Here is a 26,696-nt window from a genome sequence, read left to right on the forward strand (position 1 = left end):
GACTTAGCTCTTTCACTTTATTCCTGGAATGAAAATGAATACAACTGGCAGATAACAAAAATGCACTAGTTAAAACTGCATTAAATTGTGGTTTCCTAGAAGGCAGTGGAGCACAACTTTTAAAAAAACCCCAAACAAAGACGTGTGCTATATTGAATCCTTAAGGTGTAAGGCCAATAAATGACTAGCAAATTACATATCAATCACATCAATGTTTTGGATAAATTAGACAAGACAAAATTTCCATGCCAGGCTAAAACGCTATTGAGTGAGAGAGGTAAATTTCCTGGCTAAATACTACAATTAGTCTAGGTATATTATGAGTGTAAAGAGTCAAGCTGTGATTCAGACAGCCACAAAAAAGCCAGACACAAATGCAGTTTTCCTAGATCAATTAGGTACTTCCTGAAAGGCTCAGTCAAAGGCAACACATTTTTTAAAAAATCTTAATAGAAAGGTTTGCTTGTACTGATTTTTTTGATAATGGCCATAGCTGTATTTTATTCAGATAGAGACAAATGATAGGAATTGTGCAGAAAAATAAGCCATCTTCTATTCTAATTTGTTTTGAGTAAGAATCCTAGTTACAAATCTAAGCATAATCCATCCTTTTGGATACACTCCAAATATATCCAAATTTTAAGGGAACATCATTAGTGTAGCTGCATAAAACGGATTGAAGAAAAAAAAAAACATTCAATGGATGGAGCTACTTCTCCTAAAGGCTTCAGGATAAACTTGCATACAGCTATCAAGAGCCTATCAAATACATCAAGCTCTCTTACAGCACACTCCATTGTCCAGATGCTCTCTATTACTTTTCACACTTATTAGCAAGTGTGCAAATTAAATGTGAACATTAAGTAAGCACAAATCACCACTGGGTAAGCCATAAGCCTGAAAAATGCAAATTATGTGAGCTGTCTTTTTCAGTAAGAACATTTGTACAGAAATGTAAAAAACTTCTTGAATTTCAGGCAAACACAGCTTGTTCATCGTTTTAAATGTGAGAAGTGGGGGAAAAAAAGAGGGACAGCAAGCTCAAAAGGAAGCATCTGTCAAAAGTTGCTTGGCTACAGCATAGTAGTAAGTTATGTCAAAGTCTGCTCTCAAATCTGTCAAAGTCATGCTCTGGGCAGAGGTACATAAATCACAAAATGCCAAACTTATTTCCATTTCTCTCAAAAACACAAAGCATGAAGGAAACCACAAACTCTTCATATTCCGCTTAAAAGAAAATGGTTGCACAGAATTCTTGAAAGGATCTATGAAGGACATCAAATAATGACTAAGTTTCTACAGCAATCGGTGACAACTGACAATTAACCTTTGAAATAAAAAGACCCAAACCAACTACATTTCAGAAGGCTTAATACAAGTCCTTATTGAAGCATCCAAAATAGACAAAAGGAATAAAGACAGTGGAGAAAGAGCTGGGACATTGCTTTCACAATACTTTGTTTTCCATGTATTATTTGCAGCAATCCCCCATCTCCCCATCCCCTGATTATTTCTCTGTATTTTACTTTATTTTCTTAAGAATTCTTCATTTATGTATTAACAGAAGTTAAAAAATGAGAAAGCACAACTTGCTTATTGTATGCTCCACAGTTCTTAACACCTGCTAACAGAGAAAATCAAGTTATTTTGAACTGACTACGGCAATTTGATTCTTGATAGGAAAAGAGGTAAGTCTATTTACAACGTTAAGTTTCTTGCTGATAGATCTTCAATATTTATAAAAACTGCTCAACTCAGGAAGGAAGCAATCTTGATGCAAATAGTTATTTTTTTAATAGCACAAACACAACTAAATGAACCAAACACAAAGATCAATGACCAAGCACAAAAGACATCATTTACACAGTTTGAAAATACAAGTTTGAAGAAAATTATGACATCTGCATTTAAAGAGAAATTATCAACACATGCATCTCAGTAATACTGTTGAGAAAAGAAGTCCTAGCAACCCCACCAGTCTTTTCTTATTACTACCTGTAAGAATGCTTGAGGAACTGGAATGTAAAAGTTAAGGCATGGTTTTAATAACTGCAGGTATGCTATTAGAAACACAGAATTCTGTTGTCCAGGATATCCATAAAACCTCACATTTAAAAGAAATCATCTCCCAAAATAATAAAATAGATTATAAATACAAATTTGAGGTTGTGGGATTTTTTTATATTTCAGGGCAAGTTTCACAAACATGCAAAATGAAGGCAAAAGCACTCAGAAGCTACATTTGTGATTTTAGAACACACAGGAAGCTGCTTTACTTGCTTTCATACTTTGGGAGCACCTACAATTAATCTTCTGCCTACACCCCAGACACTTAAGCAACCAGAAACGAATGGGTGTCAAGGGGTACTTTTGCTAAGAAGGGAAAGGCAGACCAACCCAAAGGAAGCCCCAAGATTCATGCTGGTAAAGTATCTTAAAGAGCCTGGCTAAGGCATGGAGTACAAGTAAAGTACAAATCACAAAACAAGGCCAGGTAGAATGGAATTGGAAAGATGGATTTGTTTTTGCAGTATAAGAAGAATCTCCAAGGAAGTATTTAAAAATGTTTAAGTTTTCACTAGTTCTACACCTGGTCTGTAACATCTACAAACTGGTTATTTTCCAAAAACTTATACTTTTGATATACCTACCTCAAATACTGAAAGGTCATTTCTTCTGTAGATTTCATTGGCTGGAGGATGAAACCAGCCACATTTCTCTGAGTGCCTTAACAAAATGTTTTTACTTTTCATGTATTTAAGACAGAATTCACACAGGTAAAGCTTTGGTAATCTGTAGGAAAATTAAGAAAATTTTTATACAAAAAGTTGGTTACATTCTGTAGACAAAGTTCCCAGAAATGAAAAACCCTTTCCATTCAAATATAAAGTATCATACACAAATTGCACTAAATCATAACTCAATAAGTAAATACAAAATTAGAGTGAATTATTAAACATTCACACAGTAGTCATCAGAAAAGGAAAGTAAGAATCAGCTTCAATCAATCAATAACAATGAACATAATTCAACAGAACTGTGCTGTGGTCAGTTTGTGGTCCAGCCTCTGGCAGATCTCAGTTACTTCTCCCTTCCCATACTCCACCTTTGGCTGTGGTCTCCATCAAAGTAAGCACACTGGATTAATACTTCAAATTTAATCTTTCTTGTTCCTAATAAATATAAAGGAAGCACAAAGCAGGATACAGGGGATCTCCTTCCCTTTAATTTTCCTTATTTTGCATCTGGGGAAGGCTCAGAGATGACTTTTCTTCCAACTGCCTTCCAAATATTTGGGCAAGACAGCAAACTCTAGGAAGATTGTACCCCCTAACTCCACCTAAACTATCACTTTGCTACAGAAGCCAACCCTAAGAGCTCACATATAGGCAAAACATCTCCCTTCCACCCATCTCCACAGCACAGGCAACACAGACAAGTGCACTTCTCTGAGGAGGATCCAGTTCAGATGACAGACAAGTAACCCACATGCCCTGTGTTCTACATACCATCATAAACCACTCCCTTTGGTCATTTTTATGGCTACTTACCTTCATTTTTAAATTACCAAAGCAGTGGAAGACTGCCCTAGAAATTAATTTTAGAGCAGAGGACAATCTTTATCTGCCCTGAGGTTACTAGCACATCCTGGGATTACAGACATAGCTTGCACTATTCCAGTATCCTAAGGAAGTTCATCAACAACATAAAAAATAGTCTGAACTATTTGTTCAATGATGTAATCCCACTGCACTCAGCTGAGAGCCACAGTGCCTTCTACAGTGTCCTCGCACTCTAGCCTCATATTAATAATTAGCCATCATTATGTTTCTATCTGGGATTAATTTACTTGGTGGAATAGGTAACTCACCCTTTCACAATATGATATAAATTGAGGGAATAAAAAACAAAACTAAAACAAAAAATTAACACTACAAAAGCAGTTGTAATAATAGGATAATGGAAACACTCCCCACACATTTTTAGCCCTTGATTTATATATGATGGATACATGACATATCCCTCATTCTCACCACACAAACAAAAGGCAGTTTAGAGTAACACTATGCAACAGCATTTTGGAACAGATCATATTGCATGCCATAGCAGCAGAGCTATGTGTATGATACACATACAGTTCTGAACATCTTCCAGTGTGCCATAGAGACAATGGGTTAAGAAAACATTTATTTTCAGCAAACACAAAACTCAGCAGAGATCTGCTGAGCACATGTACTAGCCCACCCCAAGGTGGGCCCTTGCAAAGATGGCCAGAAATGAGATGCTGTTGCCACAGCTTGCTCACTTTGACTTTATTTATTTAGCATGACATCTCCCCTGGTCATTAAAAAAAAGGAGGTTAACAAACGCTGAACCACAACCAAGAGTAATCTGTCTGAAGGGCCAGAAGTTGGACATACCTCATTGCAATGGTGTAAGAAAACAAACAAACAACAACAAAAAAAAACAACAACCCAGACAAATCAAACAAATAAATGAAAACAAAACCAACAAAACAAAAGCACAAAAATATTTATACGTGACTAGGAAAAAGACTTTTTATTGCATCTTTGATTTAGAACTAGCTAAAAAGAATGACAAATCCTTATTCTCAGTTATAATTACAAAAGCATATTTACTTTTAAAAAGCTTTAAGTTATAAACAGTTACAAAAGGGTAAAGAAAAAGTTGTAACATGCACATCAGAAAAATGCCAACCACGTATGGCAATCTTGACAACTTGCTACCTTGCATATTCCTGTGGGTAAGGTGAAGAGTACCAGGTCTGGATCTCATATTTTCCAAACTCAATCACCGAAGGGTATCGCCCACTTGTTTCACCAGTGTTTTTACACCCAATTTTCTGTCAGGTGCAATTAAAAAAAAAAAAGTATTAGTTACAGAAAAGCAGAAGAAACTTGAGCTTTATATAACCAATTTCACCCACTGAAAGCACAAGAAATCTGAAGCATCCAAATCAGTTGCCTAAGCTCTTTAAACCCTGACAGAGGACAGTCTGCAAACAGAAAATACCAACAGCAAATGCCCAGACAAAGAAGAGGCACAACAGCCTCAAGTTCTGTTCTCCCACAGCACCTAGTGTGATGATGTCCCTATAATTCTGGTGCAAATTCAAAGCTGTCCTTTTGTCAAAACAATGAGAGAAAAGGTATCAGCACAACCCTTCAAGAGTAACTGGAATTTACCTCAGAGAGTCAAGAATATGCTACACATTAATTTCAGCTATAATATTGCATTTAAGCTGATCAGAAAGTGACTGCTAGGCTCTAAAGAGCTGGCAAAATATAAAAGAGTAAGAAAGGTGGGGAAAACCAAGCAATTTCAATGTCAACTTTTAGAAACCTTACCACCTAACATTTTTAGGGACTGCATATGAAAGTTAAAGAAAGCAAGTAGTAGGAATTATTTCCATGAGGAACCAGAAGTACAAGCTAATAATGAAACTGAATCTTTAAACTCAATTTGAGTTTGTTGGTTAACATGCTCTGAATGAAGACTGTAAAAAAGTCACTGCATAATCTGATCCATTCCAGCATGATGCCTTGTCTCCTATCTGTATATACAGTGTCTCCCAAATAAAATTCACAGCAAGCATGATAGATTAAAAGGCATATTTTAGAAATGAAGATGAAGAGATGGAAAATTAACTCAGTTTTTATTTACAGTAATAACTATACTTTGTGCAACATGATTCTTACCTCCAGGGAAAGTTCTCGGGCCTGTTTAAACACTTCCAAATCCTCCTGTGTAACAGTGTCCTTGGTTCCCAACAGAAATACATCCGTATTTTCTTGTTTGATGCTTAGTTTGATTTCAGTATCTGTTATTTAAAACCAGCAAAAAGTTTATTCACAGACATGAAGGTTACATGTGCATTGGCAAAGTGATACTACTAAACAGGATTGCAACTATGGCTGTTATGAACTCCCCATATTAACCAATTTGGGATTATTAAGTAACAGAAGTGAACCCTTCACCCCCCTTCTTGTTTCATAGCTTGCTGCTGCATGAGCTTTTTTTGGTACTTGCTTGTCTGTCTGTATAAGCCTTTATAGTCCAGTTCTACTAAATTAGCTTTGAGCCTCATGAAATGGAGCATACTTTATTGCTAGAACTATGCCACCTGACAAATTCCAGTATACTCTGGAAGGTAAAAATAAACACAAGAGGAAAAAAAAGTAGCCCTTAAAACTTGAAGACTAATGCTAAGCTAAGTTTGAATTCAAACATTATAAATTAAATGTATCTTTTTCTTAAATAAAAGTAATAAAAAGGTAGTTCACAGCAGTACAGATCAAGTGTTGTGGAGACTGTAGTACGATGGAACTGTTGATGAAAAAGCAATGGAGCAGAGGGAAATGGATTGAAATGCCCACTGTTATAAGCACTGACAGCACACACCCATGATGACAGCACTACTGCCACAGGAACGGCAGGGGAAGAACAAGGAAGTAGCATGACAACTGGCTACTCATGCGCTACTACACAGCCATAAGCAACATTATGAAGGCATTTGGGGCTCCTGGTGTCACTACGGATGCAAAAAAAAAAAAAAAAATAAAGTGGTGTGGTATTAGTCAGGAAAAAAAAAAACTAAAAATGTTTTGGAGATTTAGTCAGCATTAGATAAAAGGTCAAAGTTTTGTTGTTTTTGTATGAAAGTGAAGTAAGAACAAGAGAAATAGCTAAGACCTATGTGATAGGAATTTTGGTTTTGGACGGGACGCAGGTTTGGTTGGCGCTTCGACCTTTGCTTACCATCATTTGGATCAGGTTTAATCCTTCCGTCTGTCAAGCTCCCCTTCCCTGGTGAGGGGGTCCCCATCTGAGGGGTCACTTTATACTTTAACCTGCCTAGAATCCTGTGCTTTTTAAAGAAAGCTGTTCTCTTGAGGTGAGCAATTGCTTTCAAAGCACGTCCTCTAGGCACACCCCATCCAGAGGCACAGGCATGAGACATAAACCTACTCTTAACCTCTTTCTTTCCATAGAAATGACTATTAGATGTTGATGTGGAAGATAATTCTGGTTTACTACAGAAATGCTTGTGGGGTCCAGAGCTTGGGTGACCCTTTTTTCGAGACTGTTCCTGAGTGGTATAGATATGAGAGAGTCCATCAAAGAGTCCCTTTAGCTGACTACTACTAGGAAGGCTACTAAAGGAGGGTATGCTTGACTGACTGGAAGAACTTTGGGAGGAGTTAGAAGAAGTCAAAGTGCTGGATTTTTGAGAACTGGGGCTCTGACCAGAGATGGGGATTGGGGGTAGAAGTGAAGAAGGTGGAGGTTTTAGCTTTTGTGTGGTACCTGTAGCCAACACAAGAGAAGTGCATGACTGTTTCTGAGAGACCTTTTTCCTTGGACGATAGTGCTTTGAAAAGTCTATTATTTCACCTCGTGATCTGCGACCATCAGGTGATGGTGTAAAGAACTTAGTAAGGCCATCAATGAGACCTTTGGTTTTCTTGTTAACTTTAAGTGTAGAGGCAGATATGTAGGTGGAGGTGGTGGTGATTTTGGTGGTGGCACCAGGCCGAGTGGGGTCTGTAACAGGCAATCTGCTGCTTGAATCCTTCACAGATGCAGCATGACCAGATGAAGGTGTGGTACAGACTTTAGTCTTTTGACCCCTACCAGGTGACCCCCTTCCTGTGAATGCATTCACGGATCCTTCATCACTGGTTACAGACCTAGGCAAAAAATTTGAAAAATGAAAATCAGCATTCGAAATCTTTACTGTCAAATAGCACTATAGTTTATACTAATTACCTAGGTCACTGTATTTTAAAATCTTTAAAGTAATTTAAAGACATATACACTTTGGAAATATATTTTACACTATGACGTAACAGCCATCTTTTTGTTCCCCTTCTCCTTTTTGTTCCCCCTCCTCTCTTATCTTTAAAAGATACTCCACAGTATATATAAGTGCTGGCATAGTAAGATGTCCCAAGTATACAGCTCTCTCACATACTTTTTGGCATAGCCAAAGTGTGCTTCTTTGGAAAAAACATTACACCGTGTTAGTACAACTGCTCCATCACCATAGAGTTTATTGTACACACAGAGGAGATTAATGTTTTCAATGTTAATATGATATCAAAACAGTTAACTTCAGACTACATTTGCTTAAACTGTAGAGAAAATCTATTAATCCTTTAAAGCAATACAGCCAATCCTCAAGAAACTGCTATTTTTCCCCCACACTCTTGTTGGATTATGTAAAACATGGCAGTAAAAGTCATCATCAAAGTTCTAAAAGCCAAATGAGGTAGTTTATTAAGAGCATTACAACGAAACCAAAGAAATAGACTCTTTAAAAATTCTAAAAATAGCAAGAAACAAAAATAGCAAAGGAGAGGAAAGAGCAAGACTATAACCAAGGTCCATTTGCAGAAAAGCCATGAACTAATCAGGCCTAACATGGAAGATGTTAGGAAAAAAACCAAGTGGTGAATCTTATTTAAATGATAGGAAGAAAATGGGCATAAGAAAAGCCAACATTTGTGAGGGCAGAATTACAGGCTTAACTAGTTGCTAATAAGTGAAGAGAGGAACTACATTGCAGAGTAATATATTCTAGCATACAGAAACACAACTTTTGAAAATATCTGCAGTAAAAGAAATAGTTATCAGGACACACAATCAAATTACAAAGCCAAACAAAGCTACATAGTTGTATCACATGCTTGCTTTCATTCACTTTTCCATCCTGCTCTTTGAAGTCAGCTTATTTACTTTGCAGCAGAAAGTTTTCTTCCACAGATTTTTTGCCCTCTTAATTGAGATACTGAAGTAATTAATTGCAATAGGTTACTTCTAATTAGTGATTCAACAGCCTAGGGCTACCATCTGGTTTTACTGACCTCCAAGGGCCCACCAGCTTTAGAACTAGCCCTTTTTCCACCCACACATCCTTAAATTCGGCTAGTTCCTAAGAGGCTAACAAACCCAAAAACTTCTAAGTCTTTTGAATCCTTTGGTGTCATACACATAAGTCTATCACAAGGCCTGTTCTCAGTACCAGATGTGGTAATCACCAGCAGTTCCAGAGGCCAGCACACACCTGGTTTAAGTTAATCTTACACAGTAATTGCCTGTGAAGGGCTTCCTACAGATGGTCAACAGGCAAAAAATTATTCCAGCACCACTGGAGAGATTTTCTTTGTACTATACAAGGACTAAATGGCATTGGCTAACCTTCCTGTATTTCATGTGACCACACAGTTTTTATGTTTGACACTATTCCCTCCTATACTCCACAATCACTTTTAAATAGGATTTCATGTGGAACAGTCTCTCCCCTTATTCTATCTCCAACCACTATTTTTCCAAAACAAGATTACTTTGTTTTTATATATGAGACACTGAAGTAATAGAAATGTGCTGGCAGTATTGCAAATATTTATTTTACAAAGAGCTTCCCAAGCACTTCTGTAACATGCTCATGCAGCTCACGAGCTACAAAGAAAACCTTTAAGAAACTATTAATAATCTTCCTATAATACTAAAGGAACTTCTGCATCCTTTAGTAGTATGATGTTCACTTTAAAAGTTGCAGCTCAGAATCTCAATAGCAAAACATCACAGGAAAACTGCCATAAAACTTCCAATCTTTCTATTACATGTTTGAGGAAGGAGGAGAAACAGAATTAGTGTTGGGGGGGGACAACACTGCTACTAAATCCACCCATTGGGAATCCAAAACAGAGGCATGTCTGTAGAGAAGATGGCAGGACTGTATTAGAACCGGTCCTGGTGCTGGTCAGGGCAGGGTTAATTTTTGCAGTAGCCAAGGGGAACATGTCCAGGACCCAGAGGTTATTCTGTAGCACCTCAGGGGCAGGGAAAGGGACTCTCCTCCAGGGAGAAGGGGTTCTTTCCAGTCAGGTAAGCAGGGAGCAGCTGGGCAACACCATTCCAAATAATCACACGTGAATTGTTTTGCCTGTCTTGTACACTTCGTTGTGGATACAGTAGCTGTTACTGTTTGCTTTCTTATCTCACTGCTGTTTCAAGTAAATTGTTCTTATCTCAATCTGGATCTTTACTTTTTGTGCCTTCAATTCTCCTCTCCAGCCACTGGCAAGGGGAGGGGGAAGCCCAGAGTCCCAGCAATAGCACCAAGCTGGGGAGTAGCACTCCTGAACCACAAGAGAGCCCTAACCTCCAGCTGAAGGTTTGTGTGTATTCAAAGGCTAAAGCCAGAGGTACAACTAAGCCCAAGGCATAGCTAGAGATATAGGGAATATTTTTATTATGCACATACCATGATATATAGAAATCTCAATGACCTTCAAATTCCTAAGCTATTTATTCAGGAGGAGAATGGTACAATATTTTTCACCAGTCTAACAGAATGGTCTCATCAGCCAGTACAACTACATCTTTTACTTTCATGTAGTGTCACACTTTATTCCTGTCCTGAACTACTTTCCTAGAGCAACATACATTAAACTTTAGGACAAGAACCAAAAAGGCAAGATGAAAGATCCTGGCAGAGAGAAAGGCAAAAGCAAATACAGCAAGATGCACAGCATCAAGTACATCAACTCGACTAGTGCACTATTCTGTAAGTACTTTTCCTTCTATTTTCACATGTGGGCTCCCTGGCTTCAAAAATCCTTATTTTGCAAAATGCAAAGTTTTACAGCAGCTCCCATGCAATTCTGAATAATACAAGACAGGTTTTTAGACTGTAGAGAAGAATGTCACAATGTACAGAATGAGTAGTTGGTAGAGTCAAAGTTTTTCAGCTGCTCAGTTGACATAGCCAAAGAGTTAAATAATATTTAAATGGGGGAGAAAAGGTATATGTGGATAGGAACGTGTGATGGAGATGCTACTGCAGCTGACACAGAATCTGTTCCTATTTAACACTCAGTGTAATGTCAACTCAGTATTTGAACGCTACTTAAACAATCCTCTAACCAAAACTTACAATGTCCAACTACAGCATTTTCTGGGAAGACAAATGCTAAAAAGAATTACAGCACACTTTTTAGATCAACACAGTCCTGAGAAGCAAGAGAATTGCAATCTCTTCTCCTAGTAACCAGTGGCAGCTTAACAGCAGAATTCAAGTAATAATCTTTTCCCGAGTACCAGTCAAAATAGAACTTCCCTATCACTTGTGTAGTTTGCTTTTTGGAACAGGTTTTGTGAGCTGATGTTAACTAATAAAGTAGTTTTTATACGGTTTTCAAACAGCTCTTTGAGCAGAATGGTCTCCTGAAGTTGTATATAAGTAGCTTGATGTTATCCACTTTGTATTCTGTTGGTACTTCAATTATTTGAAGCTACACTTAAAAGACAGCTGTGACGTGCTATTATACAGAAGTTTATTTGCATCTGCCATGGGTACAATTTTGATAAAAACTTATCAGATCTGAAAAATTAAGTTACAGTGATTTTTTTAATCACCTTCTGACATGACACCAAAAGCACCTACTATAATTTACAAGTTAATGAACATTGGGCTGAAAGGCACATACTAAATCCCAGGTTATCTATTTTCCCCAATTTGCAATAGAGGTAAAAACTGTGCTTACACCTGTATCAAACTCTTAGCTGACTACATTCTCAGAAACATTTAAAGAAATAAAAACCAAAAGAAACTTACAACATTCGTTGCTTTAATTTATTTTTCGGTCGTCCGATAGGTTTTGCATATCGTCTCCTTATTTGCGCAGCTTTCTCATGAAGCAGCTTTCTCCCTTTCTTCTTTGGTCTACAGACCTGGCAAATCCACATCCCTGTATAAAGGAGAAAGAGTTTAGTTATACAGTTTATCTCATCTGTACTGCAGGTGTGTATCAAGATAAGTGCCAAGTACTCACAAGGTCAGCAAACTATCTCCTGAACAGGACATAGGGAAGTGAAAGAGGACAAAAATGTGATCCACCTCTATCCATACTCTGAAACTCTTAAAAGCAAAGTGCTCATGGAAAGGGAGAAACAAGAAGCAACAAGGATGGCAGAAAAGATTGAGCAATTAGGTTCCTAGAAGAATTCCTGTTCTAGCTTGTCCTTCCTTATACTACTTACATCTTTCTCCAGACACAATTAAGACAGGGTACAAAATTCACATGTGTGTTACAAAGCCACTAGGGTAGTACATGCTAAAGAATATACTACATCACACCTAGGTATATTTGTTTTAATAGATAATTTGAATTTAGCATCCTTTTAACATTAGACAGCCATGTCTAAACATTTACTGTAGGTAAGGCTGGGGACTGTGAGGAGAGGAACTGAAGAAAGATTTTAATGTAACTTTGAGATTAAAGAGGGAAAGCAATAAAGATGTAAGAGCAAAGAGCTGTAAGTCAAAAATCTAGAGATTAGAGAATCTGAAGACACATGCATTTTGTTTTGTTTGCCTGTTTTTCCAGTTACTCTTACAAAATGCATGAATAAGAGTTTCTCCTACATGTTCCAAGGAGTTCTTTGTCAATGTATATACTTCAAGCATTTAAACAGCCTTTCTAAAATTTCACCTTGAATAAACTAGGCAACAACTCACTATCAGTGAATTCATCTGGTCAACCAGACCAGATGCAGACCTTCATTATTTTCCTGAGGGGGAAAAACCCTCATATAATGACAAATAAAATTGCCTTTGATATGAATGAAATCATACTATTTATCATTGAAAAGAAAAATGAAAAGAGCATGCCTGAGAAGTTTTGGTCACTTGAAACAAGACTGAAAACGAGAGTATTTTCATGAAAAGGATTTTTAAGATCACCTTTTGGCATTCGGGATAGTGGCGGGTCACAGCACTCCATGTGGAACCCTCTATCACAAGAGTCGCAAAAAAGCATGTTATCCTGGGAGGGGGGAGGGATGAGAGAGAGGAGAAAAGGAAAAAGAAAGACTTAATACAGCATTGCTTGAAGTTGTACATCGATTATTTGCATTTGGACATGCTAATTATAAAGCTACTATAAACAAAAGTCAAGCAGCACTGAGCAAGTGTAACTTACTGCATTTTTGCCTTGGATCCTACACGCACTGCACGTCTTGCATTCAATACACTGCCACCTCAAGGCCTTCACATTTGTTGTTAACTCAGGACAGAACTTCAAACATGATGGATGTCCTAAAAAACACCAAAATGTTATAGACAGCTTGAGATTTTAGATTTGTTAGATTGATTTTGAAGTTCAGCAGGATGTAGCCAGCAGCACCAGAAACCTGCAAGCACCAGCTGCTTTCAGAATTTTGCAAGATATTATTTAACTTATTTCCTTCATACAAATATACAGAATAATTGTCATGAAACCCATTCATAAAGACAGGTAGAAAATTGACTTCTACTGTATCTGACACCAGTGAATGGTCTACATAAGCACCTAAAACTGAACTTTTTATTTTCACTAGGTTATTTCCACAGCGTATTAAACTGTCATTGGTTCTGAAGAAAGTATATTTATAAACTTGACCACACTCCCCTTTCTCAGCAGTGCAAAATAAACAGAGGAAATCTTCAGATAAAACTGCATTAGTTATTTTTCTAACTATACTAAGTATCTACCAGAGAAACTGAATAGCCAAACTATATGTGTTTTTTATTTCAACTTATTACTTAATTATACACAAAGAACCATTTCAGAGTAATAAAAAGTGAAAAATTATTCCGGCAACTGGCATAAGGAAAATATATTGCAATAAAAGGTTTAAAATCGAGGGTGTGGGTGCAGAATAGTTGAACTACCACCTCTCACAGAACAAATTCCTCGGCAGGACCATCCTGTTTTCAAGTAGCCTTGAAGGCCTACATGACTTTTCCAATTAACAGAAAATACCAGACAACTAAATACATCCAACACCTCAGGCAGTACTGGCAGTGATTTTTTCATGTCTTCAACAACCTCAGAGCATACCCTTAATCCAGAAAAGATAAAAGCACTGCTATATAGGAGGGGATAAGCCTTCCCAGGGAAACACTTTATGATAGTCTTATATTCAGAGATTATCTATCAAGAACATAAACACAGAAGTTGTCAGAGGCATAAGAATCCCCGATGCCATGCTGCACTTATAGATGGCTGCAGTGATGTGCAATGCATCAAAGGTGCTTTCTTCTCACTGTCAGAGTTGGGATGAGTGCTTTCTTCCAGGTAATGGTGTAGTCACAGTGATTCACTTTCTCCATTGACAGTTTCTCAGACCAGGACTGAGCTAAAACACCACAAATAAAGATACAATCTAATCTATGCATATTTGCTATTTTTGTCTTCTAACAGATTGAATCATGAATGGCAAAGACTGATGGAATGCAAAAGCCACCTGAATAAGTGACAATATCAGATTTTACTTCCTTTTATTCTATTTATTCAAGGCTTAAACCATTTTATTGTTAAACTTTAAAAGACAACTTGAATTGTGCCTTTTCTCAAAAAAAATGCAGGGATAGAATCTATTAGTCAGGAGCAATCAACAATAAATTCAAAGGGTAGTTTCAGAAAGATATTGAAAAAGCATAACTATTTGATTCTTAGCATATGGTTTAAGATATACCAACATTTTTGTGGTTAAAATTGAGTAAGCACTTTCAAGAATGTGACAAATACACTGTAACTGCAGAGATGAGTTCAATGAGATACTTTTCCTTTCAATGAAACCCCACAGAGAAGCTGATATTACTAAGCAATATCATATCAACACTTATTTTATCAACTATGACTTAACAATTCTATTAACACATTAAAGCACAGTCATAAATCAATCACATCCATGGGTTTAATTCCAGTTATCTACCCTGCACAGAAGTGATTTATTTCAAGGAACAAGTACGTTGCAGGTAAAATTGTTGATTTTAATTTTGTTTTAAGTAAATAACTGTGATGTATAAACATATGAAACATCCATTCTCACTGATTGCTAACCACTGGTTGAACAAATTAAATGTAACTGTGTTTGTTACTTTATATCTCTTATCTACCAATGGAACACTTCTCATTCAAGCAATTACACAGCTTGATGCATTTCTTTACACGATAGCTTTCATTATCAGACAAAAATTCAAGAAAAATATTCCACTGGTATTAAACATGAAGATTCTGCCTGCAATTCCAAATCCTTGAGCCACAAGTAACTAGAACTGGAACGGTGCAAATGGGACCGATCACTGTGTATTTGCCATGTTTTTCTACCATCTTTTCTAGGTATGCACTAGCAGAGACAGCCCAGAAACCTTTAGATTCCAAAATACCATATGGTATTGTTCTTTAATAGCTGATAATACTTAAACTATTCATTTTAGACACAAATTAACATAGTACAAATATAACAGTAACATGTAAAGGGTAATACCTACCAGATTAAGTGGTAACCAACAAGTTTCAATTTTAAAAAGAACTGTTACACTACAGTCATAGCAGTTATACAGATTTTGTAGTTTAACAGATTCTTGTAGTCAGTTGAAGTCACTGTGCCCTTCACTGATTTTACAGCTGGGTTTTTTAATTTGAGAGTTGAAGGAAAACATGTTTTGGGCTTCCAAATTTGCAGTATTTCAGCTCTAACTAATCTAAATTGAAATTAAAAACATACTATCTTCTCCTAATCCAGAAGCTGATAAAATTTCAAGAGGTTTCCAACACTAGTTTGAAGTGTTTAAACTGGTAATTTCTCCTGGTTCCACCACATGACTCTTAAAACTCAGCAACATCAATATTTTAATGTACCAAACAAGTTTACCAGATTACTGGAAATTTAGACTTTTACAAGCTGGAACAGTTCATTAGGAACACATACAAGCCTGCTTTAAAATAAAACTTCCCAAAATTCATTCACCTGTGTTAGAAACGGTTTAAGATTTGTGATTCACTGACATGGCAGAAATAGGAGAGATCAGGAAGTAAAAAGTGAGGGTCTCATTCCTTTGTGATTGAAGGCAATTTCTTTAACCTGACCACTTTTGTGTCTTCCTCACAAAGCTGAGCCTATTTTATTATTCATTAAAGGATTTGATGAAAAAGCTAGTCTTTTAAAAGAACAAGCATTAGATCAGTGACTACAATTAAACACAGAGCTAAGTTAGTTATGCTAATATCTCCAGTTATTTTTAACTTTAACACAAATGCTGGGAACTACTGTATAACATAATTCACCAAAAAAAACCCCCTCAACTTGTGTCTGATAAAGTTTTAAGTAGAAAGCATTACTATTTAGGGAGACTTTAGCTATGAGCAGAGATGGTCAGTGCACCTGTCTTGGTGATGTGCCAGTTTTTCCTACCTACAGGTTTCCGAGCAGTTCATTTTATCCAACTGGCCCAATATCCTTACACAGACAGCAATAATTAAGACAATTTCTATATTCCATTATTACTAAAGCATACCCTAAATTTAGAAAGCAATCTCTGCCCAGTTCTTTCCAAACATTTTCTCTCCCTATTCCTCTTCACCTGAATCCAGTCTCTCTGTTGCTCCAGCCTCCACTACCCATCATCTCTGATCAGTAATCCTCTTGCCTCCTCAGGATAACATACAGCTTGAGAGGAGAGTACCCACAGGTATTCTACTTTACATGATTTCCCCCTTTTAAAAAATATTTATTATAATTCTCCAGTCATGCAACTTTTTCTCTCCTCATTCTACAACTTCTAACCCTTATAAAAATCTGTCAGCAACAGCTCTTTAATAGTTTCTGCACATCTTGTTTGACAAAACAGAAGCAGAGTTTGATTCCAGTTCTCAAGTGCATCGATTTTTCAAAATCGAGAGATAGGGGAAAAGCAGGAGAGGAAAAAAAGCACCAACACAAAACCCAACCAAAACCAAGAGGAGCTATGTCTGCTTTTGTAATGGGATTTGTTTTCTCACATCTGACATCCCTCATCTTCTTGAGAAAATCCTCTGTGCCAACTGACATAGCAGTGCATTTCATTTCTACTACCCTAATACTTTTTCTTCCCAAATCCCACAAAAATGTGCAGTTATCCAGCTAAGTTTCTGCTTTCAGAATGCAGAAGCACTACCTGGAAAGACAAAAGCAACTTGACACAAAAACAAAAAGGGAAAACAGACGTGCCAGTAGTGGGCACTGCAATTTAATCTCTGATCAACTGAACAATTTGCTTGCTGTGCACAACATGCAATTTCTTTTCTATTTGTTAGACAGCAAGACCAGCTTTGAGATACACTGCAATGTGCAAAATTACAAATCCAATTACAATAAAACTCCACTTGAGTGAAGTTTTGTTATTTATAAATTGCACTGAAATTGGTTTTTATTTTAGTTAGGCATCAGTAGCTAAAGTTTAACCATCCAGCAAACTGATTGGCAGTTTCAACATTTCATCCCTTATATCTAATACATCTGAGGAACTAATTAAAGATAATTTAGTCTTAATGAGGCAGAGAGAATGTATCGGTGTTAATTCAAATAGAAGCTGATCCATGAAAGTCAAGACTTCCAGTTCTAAAGTGTCTTAAGACCCACCAGGGAATTATTACACAACAGAAGAGTAGCTGATATCTAAGCTCACCTGATTAATGTAAACTCTGTGCACCAGAGTCTAACCAAGTATTAATTTTGCAAATATCAGAAAACAGATCTGAAAATAGAGGAGACCTGTAAACCACTAAAGGAAGACAATTTAAATTTATGGGGTTTGCTGTTGCATACTGGGTGTAAAAAACTCATTTTCTGATTTCAGAGTATAACAATTGGCTAAAGTATACTAAAAATACACTGGCTAAAATACAAAGCAACTATCAGGGTGACAGATTGGGAAGCAGACAATCAATAACATATCCTGATTAACTGAAAACATGTTTTTATTCATACTGTTTTGTTTTTACTCAAGTACTGACGTAGTCTGGGTACTGCCATAGCTCCTGTCAGCATACCTACACAATGCTGATACTCACAGACTCCAGATTCACAGAATAGCAGAGCTGAAAGGATCTGCAAGGATCACCAAGTCCAACTCCTGGCCTTTCTCAGGGCATCCCCAAGATGTTCTCTTGGGCAACCTTTCAGGGTGCTTCAAGATGTTCAGGGCATCCCCTTCAATGTTTTCAAGGCACACCATATACCTTGAGAGCATTGTCCAAATGCTTCTTGAGCTTTGTCAGCCTTGGTGCAGTGACCAGTGCCCTGGGGAGTGTGTTCCAGTGCACAACCACCCTCTGGGTGAAAAAGCTTTCTAAACCTCCCTGACACAAGTTCAGGCTCTTCCCTTGGGCCACAGCACTGGTCACCACAGAGAAGAGAAGCACCTGCATTCAGAACAGCCACAGAGTCTGCAAGAGCTGCTGCAACACCAGGAGTAAGGTACATGCAATGAGCAGTGTCATTATCCTGTGCCTGACAAGTAACAGCCTGCACACTTGATGTGGCATGTTACCTGAAATATTATTCAAATTCCCTAATGAGTAACAGAATCATTTTATTTAAAAATTACCTGGATACTCAAGATATGCAGCAGCAAAGACTGCTACATGGTCTTTATTACTGTGATTATTTCTCAGCTTCTGAAATGTTGCAAATATGTGCAAGCAAAATTCTTGATTGTCATTTGATGTCACAATGCAAAACTGAGTTTTCAGAGCCAACATAGATCCCAAACAATAAATGAATTCTTGTATTGTGAAAGTGTGGTTTCTCCCTCTTAATTTACTCAGCGGATCTATACTTGACATAAAGATGAATTCATACCTCTCACTTGTAATTATCCTAATTATACAGATGACAAAATTCTAGTTTAAAAAAGAAAAAAACAAACAAAAACCAGACAAACAAACAAAACCAAGAAAAACAACAACAAACTCTTCCACCCTCCTCCTGGGTTCAGTTCTCAACTTACATTTGTTCAAAGAGAGAATCAGGTTCATGAGTTTAAAATATTTTTAGAAGACATTAAAACAAACATTTTCAGCCAACTTACCACTGCTGCCACAATCTGCACAAGACAAGAGCTCTTCTGGTTTTTTTTCACGATTTGACTCTTTTGTTCCCAAGCAAAAGCTACATATCGGGATGGGATCAGCTCGTGGCTAGATTTAAAAATAAACAGACAGTTAGCTAACAAAAAAACCCCAAACAAAAACCCACCAGCCTCCATGGCTTTTACTTGGTATTTTGTTGTACCACATATTAATTGCCAAGGCAAACATACACTTTAGTAACTGTGTTGCAAAGCTTTTATCTTAACATATTTCATAAACCTTAAGTTTGCCCGTAATAACCCATCCTGTGTATTAATCCTTGTAAATGTCTCCAATACAAGAGCAGCATGAACAATAACAAGGAAAAATTAGACCTTAGGACACTATTCTTGCACACACAATTGCAATCCAGAACACAATCACTTGGTTCTTCAAATGTAACAGTGCTCAAAGATCAAGATGTAAACTAGTCTTTATTACAGACGAATATAGTTCCTTTACACAAGGAAACAAAGTTACTAAAAATTCTCAAATCCAAGACTTATTTTATTACTTGGAAATCCAATACAATTCATACCTCCCTCTGAAACTACCATTTCAGGGTAAAAGCATTGGATTTAACAGATCAAGAGTTATCCATGCCAGTCTGAGGCATCCCATCAGCTTTGATACACATTCATAATAAAAAACATGCAAATCTTTCAATGCCTGGAAACAATACACAGAACTCTTCAGAGAATTACTTCAGAATTGACACAAATTTACTTCCCATTCTTCTTATTAATTACACTACAAACTATCAGAGAATATCTATTATATAGTTTCTGCATTACATTTTAGAGCTTTAATGAAAACACCAACCTGCAACATCCAAAATATTAATGACTACATAGAAGTATCTGTAAACAGGTTTGTAACAAATAAAATTATATGCAACTATTTCTCCCAAATGGGAGAGTAAAATAACAGAGTACCTTCCAGCAGAGAATATCACAGTAACTCAGATTAAAATGCTTTATTTCACAAATTTGTAGTTTCCAGATTCAGATAGGCAATGCTGTTAGTTTAACATATCAAAGCAATCATTTATTGGCTTTACCTTCATTTTCCATTTCCTCTTTATGCTACAATACTTTGAAAGGTGGCAGGCTATCTTCACTTGACCTCCTATAAATCTGTATTCCATTACAGATCTGGGAAATGGGCAACGCCTGTCTTTAAGGGTATTATTGTGAAGGAATTAGTTCCATGGTGATGTGCCCTTATGTCTCAATATAACACAGAAATATTGAAACTACTTTTATGTTATTAGGCTTTATGATCATTTTAAGTCAAGCAGCATGAAGAAAACTGACACCAGGAAGGTTTTTCGTAGCCATGGAAGAGGAGCACAAACATACTTCCATATAAACCTACCCCAAGGCATCGTACTTTTTCTGAAAACTTAGTCCTCAGAAGGTCTGTTCACTGTTCAACTCCTCACAATCCAATTACTGAAATATTGACATACTTGTATACCCCAAAGAATATACATAAAAGGTAAACAGAGCTGAACTTTTCTAAAGTAAGGAGATGCGTTCTCTTTCATCATCTACAAAAGAGAACTGCTGTAACCTTCTTATAACCAATAGGAACAAACGCCACCTGCTATCTTTTGTCTTTCTATGATCCCCATTATGGATTATATGGTTACCTGAAATATGAAAGTGTGACTTGGATAAAAAGAACCCTTTAAGTTATAGAACAGACAGCTTTCAAAAATGGTCATACTTCCAAAAAAAAAAAAAAAAAAAAGAAAAAAAAAAAAAAAGAGAAAAAAAAAAAAAGGCATTATTGGTGTTGTCAGTTTTAGAAGGATGACACTGAATGAGATCAGTAGTTCTATAGGTGGGAAGGGTTATACCAACTACTTGCAGGACTTGTTAAAAACAACATATATATAAATAAAATAGAATAATTTAGTTACTATTCTCACTAGTCAAATATAATTCAACAGATCTTTACCATCATTTTGCTTTTATCAGATATGTCACTGGGGAAAAATTATATTAAAACAAAATACATAAACTACACCAATAATCAGCAGCAGAAAAAGGGTCCAGAGCTATTCAAACAGATTTTGCAGCATTATGTGGACATTTCTTAACTACTACTTAAAGTTTAATACAGATAATTTTAAAAGACAGATTATTCTTTTAGTGGAATCCAGGGAAAATCTCTTCTTGGCAACCATACCATTCTCTTTCCCTTCAATGTAACAGTGCTTTAGCCATTTCAAAAAGGCTTGTGCTGATAAATAATTTACAAAGCCTCACATATCATTCAAATCCAGGTCCACAATCTCATCTATCTTTCCAAGATTTTTTTTTTTTTTTTTTTTTTGCTCTAGGAAAAGACATGGCCATTAGCCAACATTCATTTACTTCCCTATTTCAAACATGCCCCCACCTCCTCTCCCCCCCCTTTTTTTTTTCTGAAGGTAAAATAAAGGACAAAGGTTGTTGGCAGTTCAAGGCTACAAAGACTGATGTTCCCATACCAAAACTAATCACAAAGAGCTTGCAAATCCTATTACTTCATATACAAGTTTCCAAGAAAGTTACAGGCTCCAGTATATTCTTTGAAGCTATTTACATTCATAACTGTATTACAGGGTCTGTCCTCACAACTACTGAAAGTTAAGAATACACACACACACTCCTGTCAGCACAGTAAACAAGACATCGCTGCAATTTGCTTTATCTTGCACAGTCGAAGCAAACCTGAATTCATACTGGTAGTATTAGTTCTGGCTCACAACTGTCTCAATTAGCATAAACTAAGGTGGTTTGGGGTTAATTTGAGGGAGGATGGTGCATATTTTTAGCTGTTTATTAATAGCAGCAGAATGTAGTCCAAACAGCAATGCACCTCCAACCTTAATTGAAGAGAACACTAAGAGAAATTAATCTGGTTTTTTTAATCAGTAGTTTATCTTCTAAAATATAGCCATCACTTATCTTTTGAAAAACAATGATTAGTCTCCAGGAAGGGTAATTCCATTTAATCTCTCATATAGAAAGGAGTTCTATTCAAGTCAGTTATTCAACACTGCAGTATTTTTTACCAGATGAACCAGTAATACTTTTTGTGTTAATATTTAATATTAATATTTGCGTTATGAAAGCTTTAGGAGTCTGGTGTCTGCTCTGTCACTCAAGGGAGGTCTGAATAACTCTTACCCAGTAACATACTGCTGTTTCAACAGAACTAATAAGCTGAGAAGAATTTTTCATCCCTTTAATTTTGTGAACAAGGTAAATGACAACTTGCAAAACAATTTAGTTTGCTAGGTAACTAGAAACTGAACATCCAAATTTAAAAGACTGACGTGTTCTAATAACTGTATTCCCAATTGCAGTAAGAGCAAATTTACAGAAAATCTATCCCTTATGCCAACACGCATTCAGAAATTGAAGTTTCACAAAGAGTAGTCAGGAAATTGGATTTAGAAAAAAATAAAGATATACACACCATGGAGCAATAACAGACTATCATCTCAGCACCTGTAAACAGGTTGGGTATTTATTTTACTGTCCAAGTAGAAATTGAACCATACTTATTTAAGCATCATACATTCAACTGCCACAGTCAATCAATCCCTTAAAATATCATAAATACAACAACTGCAGTCCATCAATCCTCTAAACAGTGTTAGAACATGTACTGTATGACAATATTGTATCACCAAAATCCAATTTTACAACCTTTATAATTTCAAAATTATTCTAAACAATAATTGATTGTGATCATTCTAAACACTTGAAACATTTTCACTAAAAATATGAATGTGTGTACACTAAATTTTGTTTATAGCTTCATTATTTCAGTCACTAAAGAACACAAGAATAAAACCCATGTTTAATAAAATTTTGTGCTACAGATAAAGACTGAAAATAAAAAGTGTTTAGTGCCTTCAGTAAGTGTTTTGTAATTGATCCAACTGAAAAAAAACCACCCTAAAGCCACCAAAAAATCCCAAAGCATTTAAACTATTTGACATAGTTTACACATTGTGAAACATTAAGGACCCACTATCCTTACTTCTCACAGTCTTTACATATTCTGCATTGTGACTGGTCTACAAAAAAATAAAGAATCATAGAATGGTTTAGATTAGAAAGGACAAAAACCTAATTCCAACTGCCCTGCCATGGGCAAGGACACCTTTCATATCACCACTAATTTAGAAATAACAACATAGTCTTAGCATTAGTTAAACTAGTGCAGTGTCCATGTTTAAGCAAAGACTTAGAAGTCACTTATGCAACCAGTAAATTATTTTGTTTATTTTAATGACTCACATTTATCTATTCCGAGAAACTAACAGGCTTTGCCCCTGCACAAAATCAACCCTTGGTAAAACTTCAGCTGGATTTCTGTTACCTTATGCCAGAACTTCTCTCAGAACTACAGCCTGAAATAACAAATTTTTTCCTACATAGTTTCTGTGCTTGTGGAATTTATATGCTTATTTGATTATATTTATATTTACCATGAAATTCTTAAAGCATTTAGCGTGTTCTAACATCCCACCCCCAACAAAGTCACATTAAGTCCTGAAAAGTTTTATTTTACTTTATTTTTGAGTATGCAGAGTTACCCAAAGCTATAAATCCCACTCAAAGCAAGAACATTCCTATTTGCATTGCTATAGCACTCTGAGGTTTTAAACAGATTGTCTGAAAACTGTTAGGCATTAGCTGTGTACACACAATTACAGTCTTAAGTGCTACCTCATTAAGTGTTATACACACATTAAAAGAAATTAAAAGTTTCACACACACTCCCAAGAAATTTGACTAGTAAACCAAAAACCTCAACTGTTCACACTTGCAACTGCCTCTCCATGCCTTTTCAGAACCACCTCAACATCATCTGACTACTTGCTGGAAAACAAATCCCCATGCATGGTACTCAAACATTCGATCTCTGTTATCCTGTGAACAGAAACAGCATGTAGGTAATTACAGGGCTACCAGGATAGAGGGGCAAATTATACTGGAAAATGAAGCTGCCATGACCTTCAATCCAGATCCACTGTCCTGGTTCCAGGCTATTTAAAGCCTTAGGAAGGACATAAGCAGCAAGCTGGCTTTCTCAGAATACCTACATTTTCACAGAGTACCTTCGAGAGCTACCAGCACTCATATTTTATTTTGTTTTTACCACGTTTTGAAAAAAATAAGTCTTTAAACAAGAAGTACTGCCAGAAGCACCTCTAAATACTGTTTTTAAAAATATTAATATGAAAAGCAAACGCTTTATCAGTGACTGGTACTGATTTCTGTCTCAGCTACTGAAGCAGGCACTCTTGGTCCCAGGCAAGACAAGGTTCTGTTAGAACTTTCAGCTGCAATCCCTTTCCTGCCTCCATTCTGTGTGTATAAAAAGCAGTTTACATTCCACATCTGAAAAAAAAATCATCATGCTTCAGGAACTGTAAGTCAAACTCAATTCAGAATTTTTAAAACAACTTGCTAATTACCCAGTAGCTCCCATGTTAGTCCTACAGGCCTGCAAATCATGGTAAACAGTAGACACTAACTCAAATGATGGCAAACACGTCCTGACAGGCAGAAGTGTGGAAACATTACACCTGCTACAAACCTTAATGTAGCAGCTTTGCATTCAAAGAGCACAAAGCCAAGGCCAGTACAAGGGCAGTTCCAAAAAGAGAGGACTGACCAGCCTGTGAACTTTATTTATTACACTTTTAAATCAACTGACTGCATAAATGGTGTGTATTGAGGAAAAGCTACATTCTGAAACTTCTCCTCCTTCCCCCCAAAGATTATCATCACTGCTAGAATGCAGGTTTGTGTGCTTTTTTTTGGTATAAAACTCACTTCCTTACTATACAGACTTCCTCTGCTCACATCTCCCTCCTGTACTTTACTTCAAGAGGATCTCTCTCTAAGGGCATTGTGATATACAAGGTAACCATCAGAGATGCCTAGAATTATGCAAAAAAGAGTAAATTTTAAACCCTTCATGTCCTCCTGGATTCACATGCCTCAAAGCCATCTAACTGCAAGACCAATACTAGATTAGCTTAGACTTAATTAGCTGCACATAAGCCAACCTGCATTCATGTTTCATTTGTAGTTTGTATCCACTGAAAATATTAAAATTCCACTTTCTGTTGAAAAACCACCACCCAAAGCAAGCATAGAAGACATCTAGAGAAAGCTGCAAAGCAGCAGCTCAAAAATACAGCTAAGTCTCCTGGTCCTCTGGAGGCTCAGCTTTCAATTTCAACAGAATGAATATGAAGCCTCTACACTTAGAGAAGGAAGGCTTTCCAACTATAGTCCAAATTCAACAGACACACAGAATTGCTGAAGTCAATCTAAAAACAACCCTCAAATATGTGTAGGCCCTGCTACTGTTTCTGCCAACAATCTCTGATACTTATTTAAACTGTATCCCTTCTGTGATCTTGCATTAATGTCCATGTGCCAGGGTTTAACCCCAGCTGGCAACCAAGATCCACACAGCTGCTCATTACCCCCACATGGGGATGGGGAATAGAATCAGAGGAGTAAAAGTGGAGAACTCATGGGTTGAGATAAAGACAATTTAGTAGCAAAAGCCACATACACAAGCCAAGCACACCAAGGAATTGATGCACCAGTGCCCATGGGCAGGAGGGTGTTCAGCCATGGCCAGGAGAGCGGGGCCCCTTCACACGTAACAGTGACTTGGCAAGACAAACACCATCACCCTGTGCTGGTATACCACACTCCCTTCTTTTGCTCCCACTTCATACACTGAGCATAACATTTTATGGCATGGAACAGGCCTTTGGTCAGCTGGGATCAGCTCCCCTGCCTAGGATAACCTCCAGGATTCTTGAGCACCTCCAGCCTCCTCAGTGCTGGGGACGTGTGAGCAGTGGATGCCTTGATTCTCAGCAATAACCAGAGCTATCACTGCATTGTCAACACCATTCCCAGGACAAACCCAAGATATCATCCTATAATAGGTAGCTACTATAAATAAAATAAAACTCTGGCCGAGTCAATATCAGCACACTGTGGTAGCACTACAGAAGAAAGCAAGCTTTTTCCTCCTGAATGGAAATGAATTTTTTCTTTGATTTGTAGGTTTCCTCCTTTGGTTCTGCACCAGGGACTAAACAATTGAAAAATGTATTCACTTTTCCACTGCAATAGTAAGAGTGCTTTTAAATAATAAGAAGTTCTGTAGCTAAGGCTATTAATATAACTGGGCCATGAAGAAGGCCTCAAATTCCCTCTTAGGCATTCTCCAATCTGAGATCAGAGCCCAGATACAGAACCTGCCACTACAAGGTACTTTTGCTTAACAGGTTATCAACAGCTCAAGGATGTAAATACATCCTATATACACTGCAGTTTTCTGTTTGCATCTTCCTGCAATTCTGATGACCATGACCTACATTGTGTAAACATAACCTTGGGCAAAGCAGTCTTCAGCCTTCCTGAAAGTCTACCTTCAACGGTTTTGAAATGAAAAGACTAAGGGAAAAAGTTATTTTAACACTTTTCAGCTATGTTATTAATACCTGTGGCAATATAGTTCCTTCAGGAATACACATCTAAGTTGTCTCTATCAAACAGATGAAATTGAACAGACCATGCAACATCAGAACTGCATGTAGGCAATTCCACATTCAACTACAATTGGGTTTGACCTCTTCTTTCACCTTCTGCAAGGTGCCCTTGGGAAATTAATTCAAAACGCATT

The 26,696-nt window shown here is 36.9% G+C and overlaps 1 protein-coding gene across 4 annotated transcripts in view; it reads right to left on the bottom strand.

The window, feature by feature from the left end:
* The window catches only part of KAT6B (lysine acetyltransferase 6B), a 103,527-nt gene that overhangs the window by 34,587 nt on the left and 42,244 nt on the right, over positions 1 to 26,696 (bottom strand). For 3 of the 4 annotated variants that reach the window (XM_083866720.1, XM_083866721.1, XM_083866723.1), the window contains exons 3-10: positions 18,926 to 19,034; positions 13,011 to 13,126; positions 12,773 to 12,854; positions 11,645 to 11,777; positions 7,330 to 7,712; positions 5,721 to 5,842; positions 4,749 to 4,864; positions 2,652 to 2,793 (exon numbers count right to left, since the gene is read on the bottom strand). In XM_083866720.1, the coding sequence (XP_083722846.1) occupies positions 2,652 to 2,793; positions 4,749 to 4,864; positions 5,721 to 5,842; positions 7,330 to 7,712; positions 11,645 to 11,777; positions 12,773 to 12,854; positions 13,011 to 13,126; positions 18,926 to 19,034 (1,203 nt within the window). The remainder of the gene's footprint in view (positions 1 to 2,651; positions 2,794 to 4,748; positions 4,865 to 5,720; positions 5,843 to 7,329; positions 7,713 to 11,644; positions 11,778 to 12,772; positions 12,855 to 13,010; positions 13,127 to 18,925; positions 19,035 to 26,696) is intronic. The other variant, XM_083866722.1, reaches the window with a different exon arrangement.

Source organism: Zosterops lateralis, assembly GCF_965231275.1.
Source record: "Zosterops lateralis genome assembly, chromosome: 8".
In the NCBI taxonomy this organism is placed as follows: Eukaryota; Metazoa; Chordata; class Aves; order Passeriformes; family Zosteropidae; genus Zosterops; species Zosterops lateralis.